We start from the raw sequence: 15778 nt of genomic DNA on the forward strand, positions 1-15778 counted from the left end.
CCAGGGAGCAAGCGTCTTTTAATTTCATGGCTGCAGTTACCATCTGCAGTGATTTTGGAGCCCAGAAAAATAAAGTCAGCCACTGTTTCCACTTTTTCCCCATCTATTTGCCATGAAGTGATGAGACTGGATGCCATGATCTTAGTTTTCTGAATGTTGAGTTTTAAGCCAACTTTTTCACTCTCTTCTTTCACTTTCATCAAAAGGCTCTTTAGTTCTTCTTCGCTTTCTGCCATAAGGGTGGTGTCATCTGCATATCTGAGGTTATTGATATTTCTCCTGGCAATCTTGATTCCAGCTTGTGCTTCATCCAGCCTGGCATTTCACACGATGTACTCTGCATATAAGTTAAATAAGCAGGGTGACAGTATACATCCTTGATGTACTCCTTTTCCTATTTGGAACCAGTCTGTTGTTCTGTGTCCAGTTCTGACTGTTGGTGTTGCTGATTCATGTCAATGTATGGCAAAACCCACTACAATGTTGTAAAGTAATTAGCCTCCAATTAAAATAAATAAATTAAAAAAATAACTGTTGCTTCCTGACCTGCATGCAGATTTCTCAAGAGGCAGGTCAGGTGGTCTGGTATTCCCATCTCTTGAAGAATTTTCCACAGTTTGTTGTGATCCACACAGTCAAAGGCTTTTGTGTAGTCAATAAAGCAGCAGTAAGTAGATGTTTTTCTGGAACTGTCTTGCTTTTTTGATGATCCAGTGGATGTTAATATATAATATTTATTTTTCTCTTTCTAATTTCACTCTGTATGACAGAGACTCTAGGTTTATCCACATCAATACAAATGACCCAATTTTGTTCTTTTTTATGTCTGAATGATACTCCATTGTATATATGTACCACAGCTTCTTTATCCATTCACCTGTCGATGGACATCTAGGTTGCTTCCATGTTCTAGCTATTGTAAATAGTGCTGCAGTGAACATTGGGGTACATGTATCTTTTTGGTTTTCTCAGGTCTTCTAGAAATTTTATAGTTTTAGCTTTGCATTTAGGTTTATGATCCATCTTGAGTTAATTTTTGTATATGGTGTGAGATATATGTTAAGTACAGCCCTCTTTACTGTTAACTTTACTTTAAGATGCTGAATAACTTACAGAAATTTGGAATGTAAGACCCAGGTAGTTAAGATAATCAAATTTTACCCACAGTAGTGTACCATGCTCATTATTTGTATCCATGATCTTCAAGAAAATATTCAGCATCATTTTGGTGTTACCTGTAGTTTGTCATATTTATTAATAAATTATTTAAAACATGGCAATTAATGAGTTGTATACAGATTTGCATTTTGCTGGAACATCACATTTATCTGATATACCTTGCTGTGGTCATTTAGGATAAACAGGAATTTACCTTAAGTACTTTTCAAAAAGCATAATAATCTGTAGGCAGAAAATCTATACTGCCATTGTATTCAGTTTCTATGATATTTAATGTATTACCACAGATCTAGTGGCTTAAAACAATGCATATATATTCATTATGTCATAATTTCCACAGATAAGGAGTCTGAGCCTTAGCTTAGCTGAGTCCCCTATTCAGAGATTCACAAGGCTGCATTCAAAGTGTCACTTGGCTTATTTCTCTTGACTCATGATAGATCTGTATTCGAGCTCACTCAGGTCATTGGCAGAATTTATTTCCTTGTAACTCTAAGACCAAGGGTCTAGCTTCTTGCTGGTGGTCAGCCAGAAACCACCCTCAGCTCCTAGAGGCCACCTGCAATTCCTTGCCACATGGCCCTCTAAAGTATGGCAGATTGCTTCTTCAAAGCCACCAAGGGAGAAAGATTGAGTCTGCTGGCAAAATGGAGTCTTACACACTGTAAAATAATTATGGGAGAGACATCTATCACCGGTGTCATATTTTCCTGGTTAGAAGCAAGGCATAGGTCCTACTCCCATTTCAAAGGGAGAGGATCGCACAGAGGCAAGAGCATGAGGTAGGAGTCATTGGGAGCTACTTTAAGGTCTTTCCACCATGGCTATGGAGAGACTTTTTGATCATTGCCAAACCTGTAGCTTCACAGGCCAGTGGTTCCCAGCATAGACTCCTTGGAGAGTCCCTAGATGCCTAAAAGGATGTCCAGAAAAACCTCCAACCAAAGATTAAAGCAAATGTATATGTAAATTAAGTTAAGCCACAGTCTATTAAAAATATTACGGAGAATTTCAAACATTCATGAAAATAGAACAATATAATGAACCTTCATGTGTCCATCACCCATACTTAACAACCACCATCCTGTGGCCAGTCTTGCCTCATAAATTATCCCCTCTTGAATTATTTGCAACAAAATGCCAGACTTCATATCATTTTATCCATAAATATTTCTATATAATATCTTAAAAATAAGAGCTCTGATTTTTTAAGATATAACCACTATACCATTACCTCACCTAAAAAATTAACAGTAATTCTTTAATATAATCAAATATCTAGTGTTCCAATTTCCAATTGTCTTTTCTTTTTTATTGGAGTCTAGTTACTTTACAATATTGTTTTAGTTTCTGCTGTATAGTGAAGTGAATCAGCTGTTGTATACATGTATCCTTCCAGTTGTCTTTTTTTTTTTACATATTTTACTTTTATTAGGAAAATTTCAAACATATATAGAGGAAAAGAGATTATTAGCAACATAGCCATGTGTGTGTGTCTCATGTATAACCCCTCTGTTTACCCTGTATTCCCAATCATTTTTGAAGCCAATTCTATACAGCAGATCATTTTCTATATATACATTTTAGTATCTACCTCCAGTTGTCTTATGTCACCATTTATTTATAGTTTGCTCGAACCCAAATCCAAATAATGTCTGTACATTACAATATGTTGAGATATTTTTAATTTATCTTTTAATCTCTAAGATCCCCTCTTCATCTCTTTCTTTCTTCTTTTTTTTCTAAGTTTATTTGTTGAAGAGATCAGGGTTTGAGGGGTTTTTTTTTTTTGGTCCTGCAGAATTTCTTAGTCTGGCAATTGCTGACACACTACAATTCAAAAAAGTGAGCTTATTGCAAAATCAACTCCATAAATACTCTTCAAAGATCTACTAAATAGCCTAATTATATCATCATTCTTCACTTCACTTTTCTTTCCTCCCTGCTTCCTGAATTTATTTATCTTGATCACCTCTGAATCAATAACAAAAAGTTCTGCAAAACTGCCATCTGCTTTCCCTTGGGGTTTATATCTTAAAACAAATTTTCCTCAATTGAAATCAAATTGAATAAGAGCTTTGAAACCAAGGATCCCTCATTAGACAGTTTGTTATTTCAAAGTATTTTCTATTTACTGTGCCTTATTTAGAATACAGTATAATCCTGTGAAGGCAATTCTGTTTGCTCAAAATGGTGTATAATTGGGAATAATTGCAATTCCCTGTCTGAAATAAAGTCTCTCAAGTTTTTTTATTAGAAAAATTTAATTTATTAGAAACATTGTGCCATCTGAATGTATTAATGTAACGTCCCTTTCAATTTATGTTCTGAATTAATGAGGTTGTAGTATGTCAAAAAATAATCACAATTTAAAATCTCAGACTTGAGGATCATTCAACAGAAGTTTGCATTGATTTCTTTTTGAAAAATTTATAACATCAATATAATGTGTCTTTAAAAAGTTAGTAGGAATCTTAGGCTCATAAAGCCAACTAACCAGCAATCCTTTCCCCATCTGCCCTACCTCTGATTCTTGTTCCCTGTAGATACCCAGCACTTGACAACCAACTTTCCAAATTGTGGTTGACATCTCTTATCCACTGTCGTTGCCTTCATTGTTTCCTCTGTCCTTGGGGGATTATCCCTTTTTAATTCTTTCTCTGTAATTCTTGTGGTGTTTGAGAGGAAGTGGAGATGAGAGTGTGTATGTTCAGTTGGCCATATTTAGCTTGTGAAAGTGAAGTCAAAGTTGCTCAGCTGTGTCCAACTCTTTGCAACATAGTCCATGGAATTCTCCAGGCCAGAATAGTGGAGTTGGTAGCCTTTCTCTTCTCCTGGGGATCTTCAAAACCTGGGGATTGAACCGAGGTCCCCCACGTTGCAAGCGGATTCTTTACCAGCTGAGCCACAAGGGAAGCCCTCAGTTGGTTATATTTTCACTTTCTAGTTTTTTTGAGAGTCCAGAATGGTTTAAACATTGCCGCCCAGCCCCCCTACCTCCCGGTGCCTCCCTCTTATTGGAAGTGCTGGGTCTTTGGGTTGGCTCAGCAAGTATCACTCTGCACTTCTGAGGACAGTCACCTGACTCCCAGGAAGCTGTAGTGAAGTGTGTCCCTCTTCCTGAAGACATGGCACTTTCCAGAGCACTATATTACCCACTGAGAGTCTCTGTCTCGCTTGACCTTTCTCCCTAGGGACGACTGTAGTATGGGTCACATTCCTCCATCCCTGAGCACCACACATGTAACTTTTGCTCCCTGACTCTCCTCTCTTTGGGGCATCTGCCCCCACCCAATGCCCCATATCTTAGGATGTCAAAGAGGATAGGGAGTGACCTTTGTGCAGTGGTAAATGTGTAGCAACTGGCCCTCCAAAGGGAATTAAGCCCTGACTTGAACACTTGCCAATTTTTATGGTGTAAATACTTTTACCAAGGCTGAATTTCACTGTGTGATAGTGACTTGGAGGAGGTGCGCAGCAGCATCTTTGCCTTTGGGAATAGGACTTAGGGGTCTTTGTTTGGGACTGCTAGACTCCAGGGTGAACTCGTTTGGCCTTTCATTGAGCTCCCCAGTCACTTCTACCTTGATATTCCTGCTGGCTTGACTCTGCCAACCCTTTGGTTATGCCTGGTCTGTCTAAATCTGCCTACTCAGCCACCTGAGACTCTACTCTGGGTTGAGACAATTCCCCAATGCTTTGCAGTTAAAAATGTGCATTCTGGGTCAATCTTAATTTTGTTACGTTTTTACTCTGCTTTGATGTCCTGAAAAGAGCTTCTTGGTAAAATTAATTTCATGCACTAATATGCAACTGATAGTATGTAGACACTGTGTTTTCTCCAGGTAAACCTTCTTACAGTGCTGTACTGATGGAAGGATCAGGTGACTGGAATTCCTTATTCTGCAGTTCTGTTGATGATGTTTTCTTTCTTCCACAGTTGACAGGCCCGTGAGAGTATATGCGGATGGAATATTTGACCTCTTCCACTCAGGTCATGCAAGGGCACTTATGCAAGCGAAAACACTGTTTCCCAACAGCTACTTGCTGGTAGGAGGTAAGAAGTACATTTTCTTTTTGTCTAGAAAACTCTTATTTAATGTTCTTCCTGAAAAGAACCCCTGTCAGACTTCAATCATTAAAACCTCCCATTGTTAATGCTCCCAATTCAGCCTATATTGGGTTCCTTGTTTACTGCCTGAAATTTAACATGAGATTTTAAAAACACCATAGGGGAAATTATATCATGAGATTATAAACTGTTGATTCCTAGAGAAAGAGAGACTAATAATACCACCAAGTGTAATTGCTTCGTGTTTTCCATTAATACCTTTCTTTTTGTGTTTGAGGAATGTTCCAGTTCCTATTTCTGAAATTTCCTAGAGGGTTAGGAGAAAAGCAATATTATTCTGATTTCAAATCTTGGAGACTGGAGGAAACTCAGGATGATTAATGTTGAGCGAGGTCATTGTCTGTTTCTTTGGTATGACCCACAGCACTTAGGACAGTGTTGTGCTAATGGTAGTGGCTTACAACAGTCCCGGTTAATTGAATTTATGCGCTATGTGTTAAAGAAATGGTTTTATATATGCAAATAATCTTGGTTTACACTGAAGGAAGTGACTGAGTTCATAAGCTGTGGAGAGAGAAAGGTAATTAGACGTAGGTTGAAATTTTCTTCTTCCAAAAGGCCTACCGACTTCCGTTTGTGTAAAAGGAAAAGTGGCTGATCTGGGAGACCTGGGTCTCTTCTCTGTAGCTTCTGGAAGCAGCATTTCCTTTTACCATGATCATTTTTTGTGGCATTACATGAACTAGACACCACCAACCCTTCCACCTTGTGAGGGAGCAAAGCGGTAGTAAGAGACTACATATCTGTTTTTTACAGTGTTTTGTTGTCTTCCACAAGTTTGAAACTACTTTTTGAATATTTAGGAGGAATTGTTTGCAGATTTTGCTGAACATAGTGACCATATGGTTCCTGAATAGAATTCTTTCCAGAAGGAAGAGATGGTAAGAGGCAATGGTTACTGGACAGATCATGCAGAGGGAACCCAAGGTGGGCAGAGAACCCATCTCTGTTCATTTCCTGTATTTTGAGTAGAAAACCATTCTTTATGTGAGCACTACCACCTGGAGTCTGGTCCTAAGCTGCTGGGTCCTGGGGAGACCTTTGCAGTGGTTTGGCTTTGGTCATTTTGAAAAGTGAAAGTCACTCAGTCGTGTCCATTTCTTTGTGACCCCATGGACTATATAGTCCATGGAATTCTCTAGGCCAGAATACTGGAGTGTGTAGCCTTTCCCTTCTCCAAGGAATCTTCCCAACCCAGGGATCGAACCCAGGTCTCCTGCATTACAAGTGGATTCTTTACCAGCTGAGCCACCAGGGAAGCCCAGGAATACTGGAATGGGTAGCCTATCCTTTCTCCAGCAGATCTTCCTGACCTAGAAATGGAACTGGGGTCTCCTGCATTGCAGGCAGATTCTTTACCAACTGAGCTATGAGGGAAGACCTTGGTCATTTTGGCAACCCAAATTTGGAAGTGGTTAGGTGTGGGTAACACTTAACAGGAACACTGCCCTGGCCCTGGATTAGCGCATCAAAAATAAGTTCAAAGGAAATAGACTTTCAGTGCATTCTTGTAAGCTGGAGAAAGCAACAAATTAACAACAGCAGTTCTCTAGGTTACTCAGCAGCAGTGGTTTCACTGATTTGCTGAATGATTCCTTCACTTAACAACTATTTCTTGAGCTCCTACTGTGAGCCAGGCATACTTCTGTACACTGAGGATGCAGCCACCATCAAAGCAGACTGTGTCCTCAGAGAACTTAGAGTCTAAAGGGGAGGCAGACATTGACCAGTAACAATCTGGAGGATAGGTACTATGAAGAAATGTTACATAGGGTTAAGGGGAAAGGTGACTGGCGGGGCAAGCAGGGGTGTTTCAGGTGTGGAGGTCAGGTGAGGACCCTTTGAAGCACTAACAATTGTGCAGAGACTTAAATGAAGGTCAGGGCGCACAGAGGCCAGAGCACAGAACCTTCCTTGTGCAGTGATCTTCCCACCAGCCCAGATAAGAATGTTGGGACAAGTGGGGGAAATGTGGTGGCTACAACTAGGTGTGTTGTTTTATTGACTTGTCTCTTAAGGAGGCTTTTCGTAAAAGCGCAGGGGATTTAGAACTGAGAGAAGTGAATATGGACAGGAGTTCAGAGCCGAGAATTAAAGCAGAAGGGAAGGAGAACAGCTGCAAAAGGAGCCACGCAGCCGTTGCATAGCTCTCCAGAGCTAGAGCTGGTACTGCTCCCTGATGGCGGACCAGCTCTGGCTGCTCTGAGTTCTGTTTCAGAGGGTTGTTGCCTAAGCAGCATCAGGAAATGCAGTGACCAATGTCCTCTCTAGCCGATTTATTGGGTTGGCTAAAAAGTTCGTTTGGGTTTTAAGAAAGGTAGATACTTCCTCAATGGCTATTACATGGATTCTCTGTGGAAGCCAGGGGAATGTGAAACTACTAAGACAACCGTGGAGACCATATCTTTTGGTAGATGATAGGGACTAGAGTGTGGATGGGAAATGAAACAATAAAGCATGAAGCTGTAAAAATGTGTGTAGACTTCTGGCGACAGTGACAGAGTAAGAGTGAAAACCTCCAAGCAATGTAAACAGTAATAAATAATTTCAGTATGTTATTTTTTCCAATGATTTATTATTATCCTGTTTAACTGGAAATATCATGAAGTATTTTGCAACCAATCTCCTACTAAAATTCAGTGTAAGCTTATAGTTCATGTGTCTCCACTAATTTAATTGTGTTTAATTCCTAGTCTGTTAAACAGAATCTCCAACCTCCTGTGTGTAGGCAGGGTTCTTCAGGGGTGGTATTGGAGCTCAAATGCCGAGTGGCATGGCTGTGGCAAATGCATTTTGGGGAATTGTGCATAAGAAAAAGAACAGTCTTCCTTCTATGTATATAGTAGTTGCCTTCCTCTAAAATTCAGCATTTTAAAAAATTTTATTTATTTATTTATTTTCAGCTGCATTGGGTTTTAGTTGCATCTAGCAGGCTTCTCTCTAGTTAAGGCACACAGGCTCAGTAGTTGCGGTACATGGGCTTAGTTGCCCCGTGGCACATGGGATGTTAGTTTCCCAGCCAGGGATCAGATTCATGCCCCTGTGCTGACAGGTGGATTCTTAACCAGTGGACCACCAGGAAAGTCCCTAAAATTCAGCATTTATCACAGCTGTTTAGTAATACTTTGCAATTATTGTAAAACAAAGTTAGGGGCTAGATTCATAATTAAAAATAATTGTACAGAGACATTCAGAAATCTTACAGGATACTGGAAAATTCTCATGTGGGGCTGCTCCACACTTAGGAAGATGTTTAGCATTGTTAGCACCGCGCCCACTAAATGCCAGTCACTGCTTCCAATTATAGTGACAACTAAAGATGCCCCACAAATTTCCAAAAATGCATCCTAGGGGATGATGAAGCCTTTGTTGAAAACCATTGTCTTAGAGTAAGAGTCTTCACTCTTCATTCCCCACAATGCCAAAAAGAATTTTGAAAAACTATATACCATCTTTTGGTTTTTCCAGTAGTCATGTATGGATGTGAGAGATGGACCATAAAGAAAGCTGAGCACTGAAGAATTGATGCTTTTGAACTGTGGTATTGGAGAGGACTCTTGAGAGTCCCTTGGACTGCAAGGAGATCAAACCAGTCCATCCTAAAGGAAATCAATCCTGAATATTCATTAGAAGGATTGATGCTGAAGCTGAAGCTCCAATACTTTGGCCACCCGATGCGTAGAACTGACTCATTTGAAAAGACCCGGATGCTGGGCAAGATTGAAGGCAGGAGCAAAAGGGGATGACAGAGGATGAGATGGTTGGATGGCATCACAGACTCCATGGACATGAGTTTGAGCAAACTCTGGGAGTTAGTGATGGACCGGGAAGCCTGGCTTGCTGCAGTCCCTGGGGTCTCAAAGAGTCAGACACGACTGAGCAACTGAATTGAACTGATACACCTTAAAAATTTTTAAGTTGACATCTAAAATTTTCTATCCTAAGTTTAAATAGTTATAAAATGTGTAATTTCAGGAATATTGTAAATATTAACATTTTCAAAAATTAACAAACTTTAAGGAAAATTTTTTGTTCATAGTAAAATTGGCAAAAAGTAAAAAGATTTACACTCATACACAGCCTCCTCATTTTCAACATCCTGCAGCAGTGTAGTACATTTTTTATAGTCTGTGAAGCTACATTGACACATTATTATCACCCAAAGTCCATAGTTTAATACGTTAGAGTTGACTCTTGGTATTTTAAATTCTCTTGTTTAGTTGCTAAGTGGTGTCCAACTCTTTTCAACCCCATGGACTGCAGCACGCCAACCTTCTCTGTCTTCCACTGTCTCCTCGACTGTGCTCATATTCATGTCCTTTGAGCTGATGATGTTATCTAACCACCTCATCCTCTGCCACCCCCTTCTCCTTCTGCTTTCAATCTTGCCCAGCACCAGGGCCTTTTCCAATGAGTCAGCTCTTCGCATTGAGTGGCCAAAGTATTGGAGCTTCAGCTTCAGCATCAGTCCTTTCAATGAATATTGAGGACTGATTTCCTTTAGAATTAACTGGTTGGATCTCCTTGCAGTCCAAGGGACTCTCAAGAGGGTCTTGGGACTCTCAAGGGACTCTTCAGCAGCACAATTCAAAAGCATCAATTCTTCAGCGCTCACCTTTCTTTACGGTCCAACTCTCATATCCGTATATGACACCTGGAAACACCATAGCTTTGACTGTATGAACCTTTGTCGACAAAGTGATGTCTCTGCTTTTTAATATGCTGTCTAGATTTGTCGTAGCTTTCCTTGAAAGGAGCAAGTCTCTTTTAATTTCATGGCTGCAGTCACCATCCATGGTGATTTTGGAGCCCAAGAAAATAAAATGTCACTGCTTCCACTTTTTTTTTTAATTTGCCATGAAATGATCTAACTGGATTCCATGATCTTAGTTTTTGAATGCTGAGTTTTAAGCTAGTTTTTTCATTCTCCTCTTTCACCCTCATCAAGAGGCTCTTTAGTTCCTCTTCATTTCTGCCATTAGAGTATCATCTGCATATGTGAGGTTGTTGATATTTTTCCAAGCAATCTTGATTTCAGCTTGTGATTCATTCATGCCAGCCCTGCATTTGGCAGATGTACTCTGCCTAGAAGTTAATTAAGCAGGGTGACAATATATAGCCTTTTTGAACACCGTTCCCAATTTTGAATCAGTCAGTTGTTCCATGTAATGTTCTATTGCTTCTTGACCCTAATACAGGCTTCTCAGGAGACATGTAAGGTGGTCTAGTATTCCCATCTCTTTAAGAATTTTCCACAGTTGGTTATGAGCCACACAGTGAAAGGCTGTAGCGTAGTCAATGAAACAGAAGTAGATGTTTTTCTGGAATTTCCTTGCTTTCTCTGTGATCCAACCAATGTGGGCATTTTGATCTCTGGTTCCTCTGCCTTTTCAAACTCCAGCTTGTACATCTGGAAGTTCTCAGTTCACATACTGCTAAAGCCTAGCTTGAAGCATTTCGAGCAAAACCTTACTAGCATGGGAAATGAGCACAATTGTCCAGTAGTTTGAACATTCTTTGGCACTGTCCTTCATTGGGATTGAAATGAAAATTGACCTTTTTCAGTCCTGTGACCACTGCTGAGTTTTTCAAATTTGCTGGCATACTGAATGCAGCACTTTAATAGTATCATCTTTTAGGATTAGAAATAGCTCAGCTGGAATTCCATCACCTCCACTAGCTTTGTTAATAGTAATGTTTTCTAAGGCTCACTTGTCTTCACACTCTAGAATGTCTGGCTCTAGGTAAGTGACCACACCATTGGGTTATCTGGTCATTAAGACTTTTTTGGTACAGTTCTTCTGTGTATTCTTGCCACCTCTTCTTAATCTCTTCTGCTTCTGTTAGGTCCTTACCGTTTCTTTCCTTTATCATGCCCATCTTTGCATGTAACGTTCCCTCGATATCCCCAATTTCCTTGAAGAGATCTCTAGTCTTTCCCATTCTTTGTTTTTCTCTACTACTTTGCATTGTTCACCTAAGAAGGCCTTCTTATCTCTCCTTGGTATACTCTGGAACTCTGCATTCAGTTGGGTATATCTTTCCCTTTCTCCCTTGCTTTTCATTTCTCTTCTTTCCTCAGCTATTTGTAAAGCCTCTGACCACTTTGCCTTCTTGCATTTCTTTTTCTTTGAGATGATTAAGGTCACTTCTTCCTGTACAATGTTATGAACTTCTATCTATAGTTCTTCGGGCACTGTCTACCAGATCTAATCTCTTGAATCCATGCATCACCTCCACTGTATAATCATAAGGGATTTGATTTAGGTCATATCAGAATGACCTAGTGGTTTTCCCTGCTTTCATCAACTAAAGTACAAGCGAGGAGTCAGCCAGTCAGGGCAGTGTACAGGCTTGGAGTAAGGCAACCAGGGCAAAGTACCGGCTAGTGGTCAGCCAGTCACAGCAAATACAGGCCTAGAGTCAGCCATTCAGGGAGTAGTAGAGGCTAGGAGTCAGCCAAAATCAGGGCAAAATACAGCCTGTTGTTTTTCATTGGCTAAGTCATGTCTGACTTTTAGCAACCCCATGGACTGCTGCAGGCCTGGCTTCCCTATCCTCTACTCTCTTCCAGAGTTTGCTCATATTTGTGTCCCTTGTGTGGGTGATGCTATCTAACCATGTCATCTTCTGCTGCCCAGTTCTCCTTTTGCCTTCAGTCTTGCCCAGCATAAGGGCCTTTTCCAGTGAGTCGGCTCTTTGCATCAGGTGGCTAAAGTATTAGAGCTTCAGCATCAGTCCTTCCAGTGCATATTTAGGGTTGATTTCCTTTAGAATTGACTGGCTTCAAGAGTCTTCTCCAATTCCATAGTTCAAAAGCACTGGTTCTTCAGCACTTAACCTTCTTTATGGTCCAGCACTCACTTCCGTACATGACTCCTGAAAACATCATAGCTTTAACTGTATATACCTGTTTGCAAAGTGCTGTCTTTACTTTTTAATACGCTGTCTAGGGTTATCATAGCTTTCCTCCCAAGGAGCAAGCATCTTTTGATTTCATGTCTGTACTCACCATCCTCAGTGATTTTTGGAGCCCAAGCAAACAAAATCTGTCACTGTTTCCACTTCTTCCACTTCTGTTTACAATGAAATAATGGGACTAGATGCCATGATCTTAATTTTTTGAATATTGAGTTTCAAGCCAGGTTTTTCACTCTCCTCTTTCATCTCCATCAAGAAGCTCTTCAGTTCTTCTTCACTTTCTGCCATTAGAGTGGTATTGTCTGCTTATCTGAGGTTGTTGGTGTTTACATTCTTTGGGTTTAGATAAATATATTATGATATATATCCACCATTGTGGATTTCACGTATATCCACTGTAAAAACAGTTGCAATGCCTGAAAAATGGTGTGTACTCTGTCTATTCATCTATCTCCCACTCAACCTCTGGCAGCCACTGATCTTTTTACTGTCTCCATCAGTTCAGTTCAGTCGCCTAGTCGTGTCTGACTCTTTGCAACCCCATGGACTGCAGCCCGCCAGGCTTCCCTGTCTATCACCAAATCCCAGAGTTTACCCAAACTCATGTCCATTGAGTTGGTGATGCCATCCAACCATCTCATCCTCTGTCGTCCCCTACTCCTCCCACCTTCAATCTTTTCCAGCATCAGGGTCTTTTCAAATGAGTCAGCTTTTCACATCAGGAGGCCAAAGTATTGGAGTTTCAGCTTCAGCATCAGTCCTTCCAATGAATATTCAGGACTGATTTCCTTTAGGGTGGCCTGGTTGGATCTCCTTGCAGTCCAAGAAACTCTCAAGAGTCTTCTCCAACACTACAGTTCAAAAGCATCAATTATTTGGCACTCAGCTTACTTTATGGTCCAACTCTCACATCTGTACATGACTACTGGAAAAACCATAGCCTTAACCAGACGGACCTTTGTTGGCGAAGTAATGTCTCTGCTTTTTAATATGCTGTCTAAGTTGGTCATAACTTTCCTTCCAAGGAGCAAGCGTCTTTTAATTTCATGGCTGCAATCACCATCTGCAGTGATTTTGGAGCCTTTTCTAGAATGTCATATAATTGGAATCATAGAGTCTGTATCTTTTTCCTATAAACTTTTTTCACTTAGTAATATGCACTTAAAGTTCCTCCATGGCATGTTGGCTCATTTCTTTTTAGCACTGGGTAATATTCCATTGTCTGGATGTACCACAGTTTGTTTATCCATTCACTTACTGAAGGACATCTTGGCTGCATCCAGGTTTTGGCAATTATAAACAAAGCTGCTATAAACATCTACATGCAGGTTTTTGTATGAATGTAAGTTTTCAGTTCATTTTGGTGAATACAAAGTAGTGTGATTGCTAGATCATATGTTAAGTGTATGTTTAGCTTTGTTAGAAAGTGCCAAACAGTCTTCCAAGGTAACTACAATTTTGCATTCACATCAGCAATGAATGAGAATTACTGTTACTCCAGTTCCTCACCAGGATTTGGTATCGTCAGTATTTTGTACTTTGGCCATTTTAATCTGTGCATAGTGATATCTCATTGTCATCTTATTTTGCAGTTTCCTGATGATATGTAATGTTGAACATCTTTTCATGTGCTTGCTTAACACCTGCATATCTTCTTTGTCAAGGTGTCTATTCCGATCTTTTTTGCTGTTTTTAATCCAGTTGTTCATTGTCTTATTGTTGAGTTTTAAGAGTTCTTTGTATAATTTCAATAATAGTCCTTTATCAGTTGTGTCTTTTTCAAATATTTTCTCCCAGTCTATGGTTTGTCTTCTTATTCCATTGACATAGCTTTTTGCAGAGCAGAAATATTTAATTTTAATGAAGTCCAGTTTATCAGTTGTCTGGTTTGTGCCTTGAGTATTGTATATAAGAAGTCACTGCCATACCTAGGGTCATCTGGGTTTTCTCATATGTTACCTTCTTCAAGTTTTATACTTTTGTGTTCTGGTTTTTGATTTATGATCCATTTTCATCCAGTTTTTGTGAACAGTATAAGATCTGTATTTAGCTTCCTTTTTTTGCTTGTCTTACCACACTAGCTAGGACTTCCAATACAATGTTGAAAAGCCATGGTGAGAGGGGACATTCTTGCCTTATTCCTGATCTTAGTGGAAAAAATTTAATTTTCTCACCATTTGAGTTTGATGTTAGCTGTAGGGTTTTTGTAGATAGTCTTTATCAAGTTGAGGAAGTCCCCCTCTATTTTTAGTTTACTAAGAGATTTTTTTTTAGTATCATGAATGGGTATTGGATTTTATCAAATGCTTTTTCTACATCTGTTGATATCATCATGTGATTTTTCTTATTTTGCCTATTGATGTGATGCATTACATTATTATTTGTATTTTTAAAATTGAAGTACAGTATTATATGTTACAGGAGTACAATATAGTGATTCATAATTTTTAAAGGTTATACTCAATTTATGCTTATAAAATATTGGCTATATTCCCTGTATTGTAAATATATCCTCATAGCTTACTTATTTTATTATAATTAATAGTTTATACTTCTTAATTCCTTTCCCCTTTCTTGCCCCCTCCCTCCTTCCTTCTCTCCACTGGTAACCACTGGTTTGTTTTCTATATCTGTGAGCCTGTTTACCTTAGATAAATCCCACTTGGTTGTGGCATATGATTCTTTTCATGTCTTGTTGGATTTTAATTGTTAATATTTTGTTAAAGAGTTTTTTAATCTATGTTAATGAGAGGTGGCAGTCTCTAGTTTTCCTTTCTTATAAGGTGTTTGGTTTTAGTATTAGGGTAATGCTGATATCATTGAATGGATTAGGAGGCCTTCCTTCTGTTTCTAACTTCCTTCTCTTTCTAACTTCCCATGGACTGTAACCTACCAGATTCCTCTGTCCATGGCATTTTCTAGGCAAGAATTCTAGAGTGGGTTGCCGTTTCCTTCTCCAGGAGATCTTCCCAACCCAGGGATTGAACCCTGGTCTCCCACATTGTAAGCAGAAGCTTTACCATCTGAGCCACCAGGGAAGTCCTACCAATCCTTGGGAGAGGCTATTGTTCCAAGAGGGAGTTGGCAACTAATTCCTTTACCCTGTTCAGTTCAGCCTAAAACTCTATCTTTTGGCACAACAAGGAAAAAATTTGCTCAAATTTTCCCAATCTATAACCACACTATTTATTCTTAGAGAAAGAGTGGACATGAGTTTGAGCAAGCTCTGGGAGTTGGTGATGGACGGGGAGGCCTGGTGTGCTGCAGTCCATGGGGTCGCAAAGAGTCGGACACAACTGAGCGACTGAACTGAAGATAGAAGCTTAGATTTATTGATTTGCAGTCTTTCTTCTTTTCTGATATATATATATATATATATATATATATAAAATCAATGTTATAAATCTCCTTCTTAAATGCTTTTCACTGCATCCCACAAATTTTGATAAGTTGTGTTTCCATTTTCAATTAGTTTAAAGTAGTAGAAAATATTTCTTGATTTATTCTTTGACCCATGTGTTATTTAGAAGTATGCTGTTTAATCTC

General features: G+C 39.4%; 1 protein-coding gene across 3 annotated transcripts in view; it reads left to right on the top strand.

Moving 5' to 3' along the window:
• PCYT1B (phosphate cytidylyltransferase 1, choline, beta) overlaps window positions 1–15778 on the top strand; it is a 141772-nt gene that overhangs the window by 71641 nt on the left and 54353 nt on the right. For all 3 annotated transcript variants that reach the window (XM_018044011.1, XM_018044010.1, XM_018044012.1), the window contains exon 3: window positions 5120–5236. In XM_018044011.1, the coding sequence (XP_017899500.1) occupies window positions 5120–5236 (117 nt within the window). The remainder of the gene's footprint in view (window positions 1–5119; window positions 5237–15778) is intronic.

The sequence above is a fragment of the Capra hircus genome (assembly GCF_001704415.2).
Source record: "Capra hircus breed San Clemente chromosome X unlocalized genomic scaffold, ASM170441v1, whole genome shotgun sequence".
NCBI lineage: Eukaryota > Metazoa > Chordata > Mammalia > Artiodactyla > Bovidae > Capra > Capra hircus.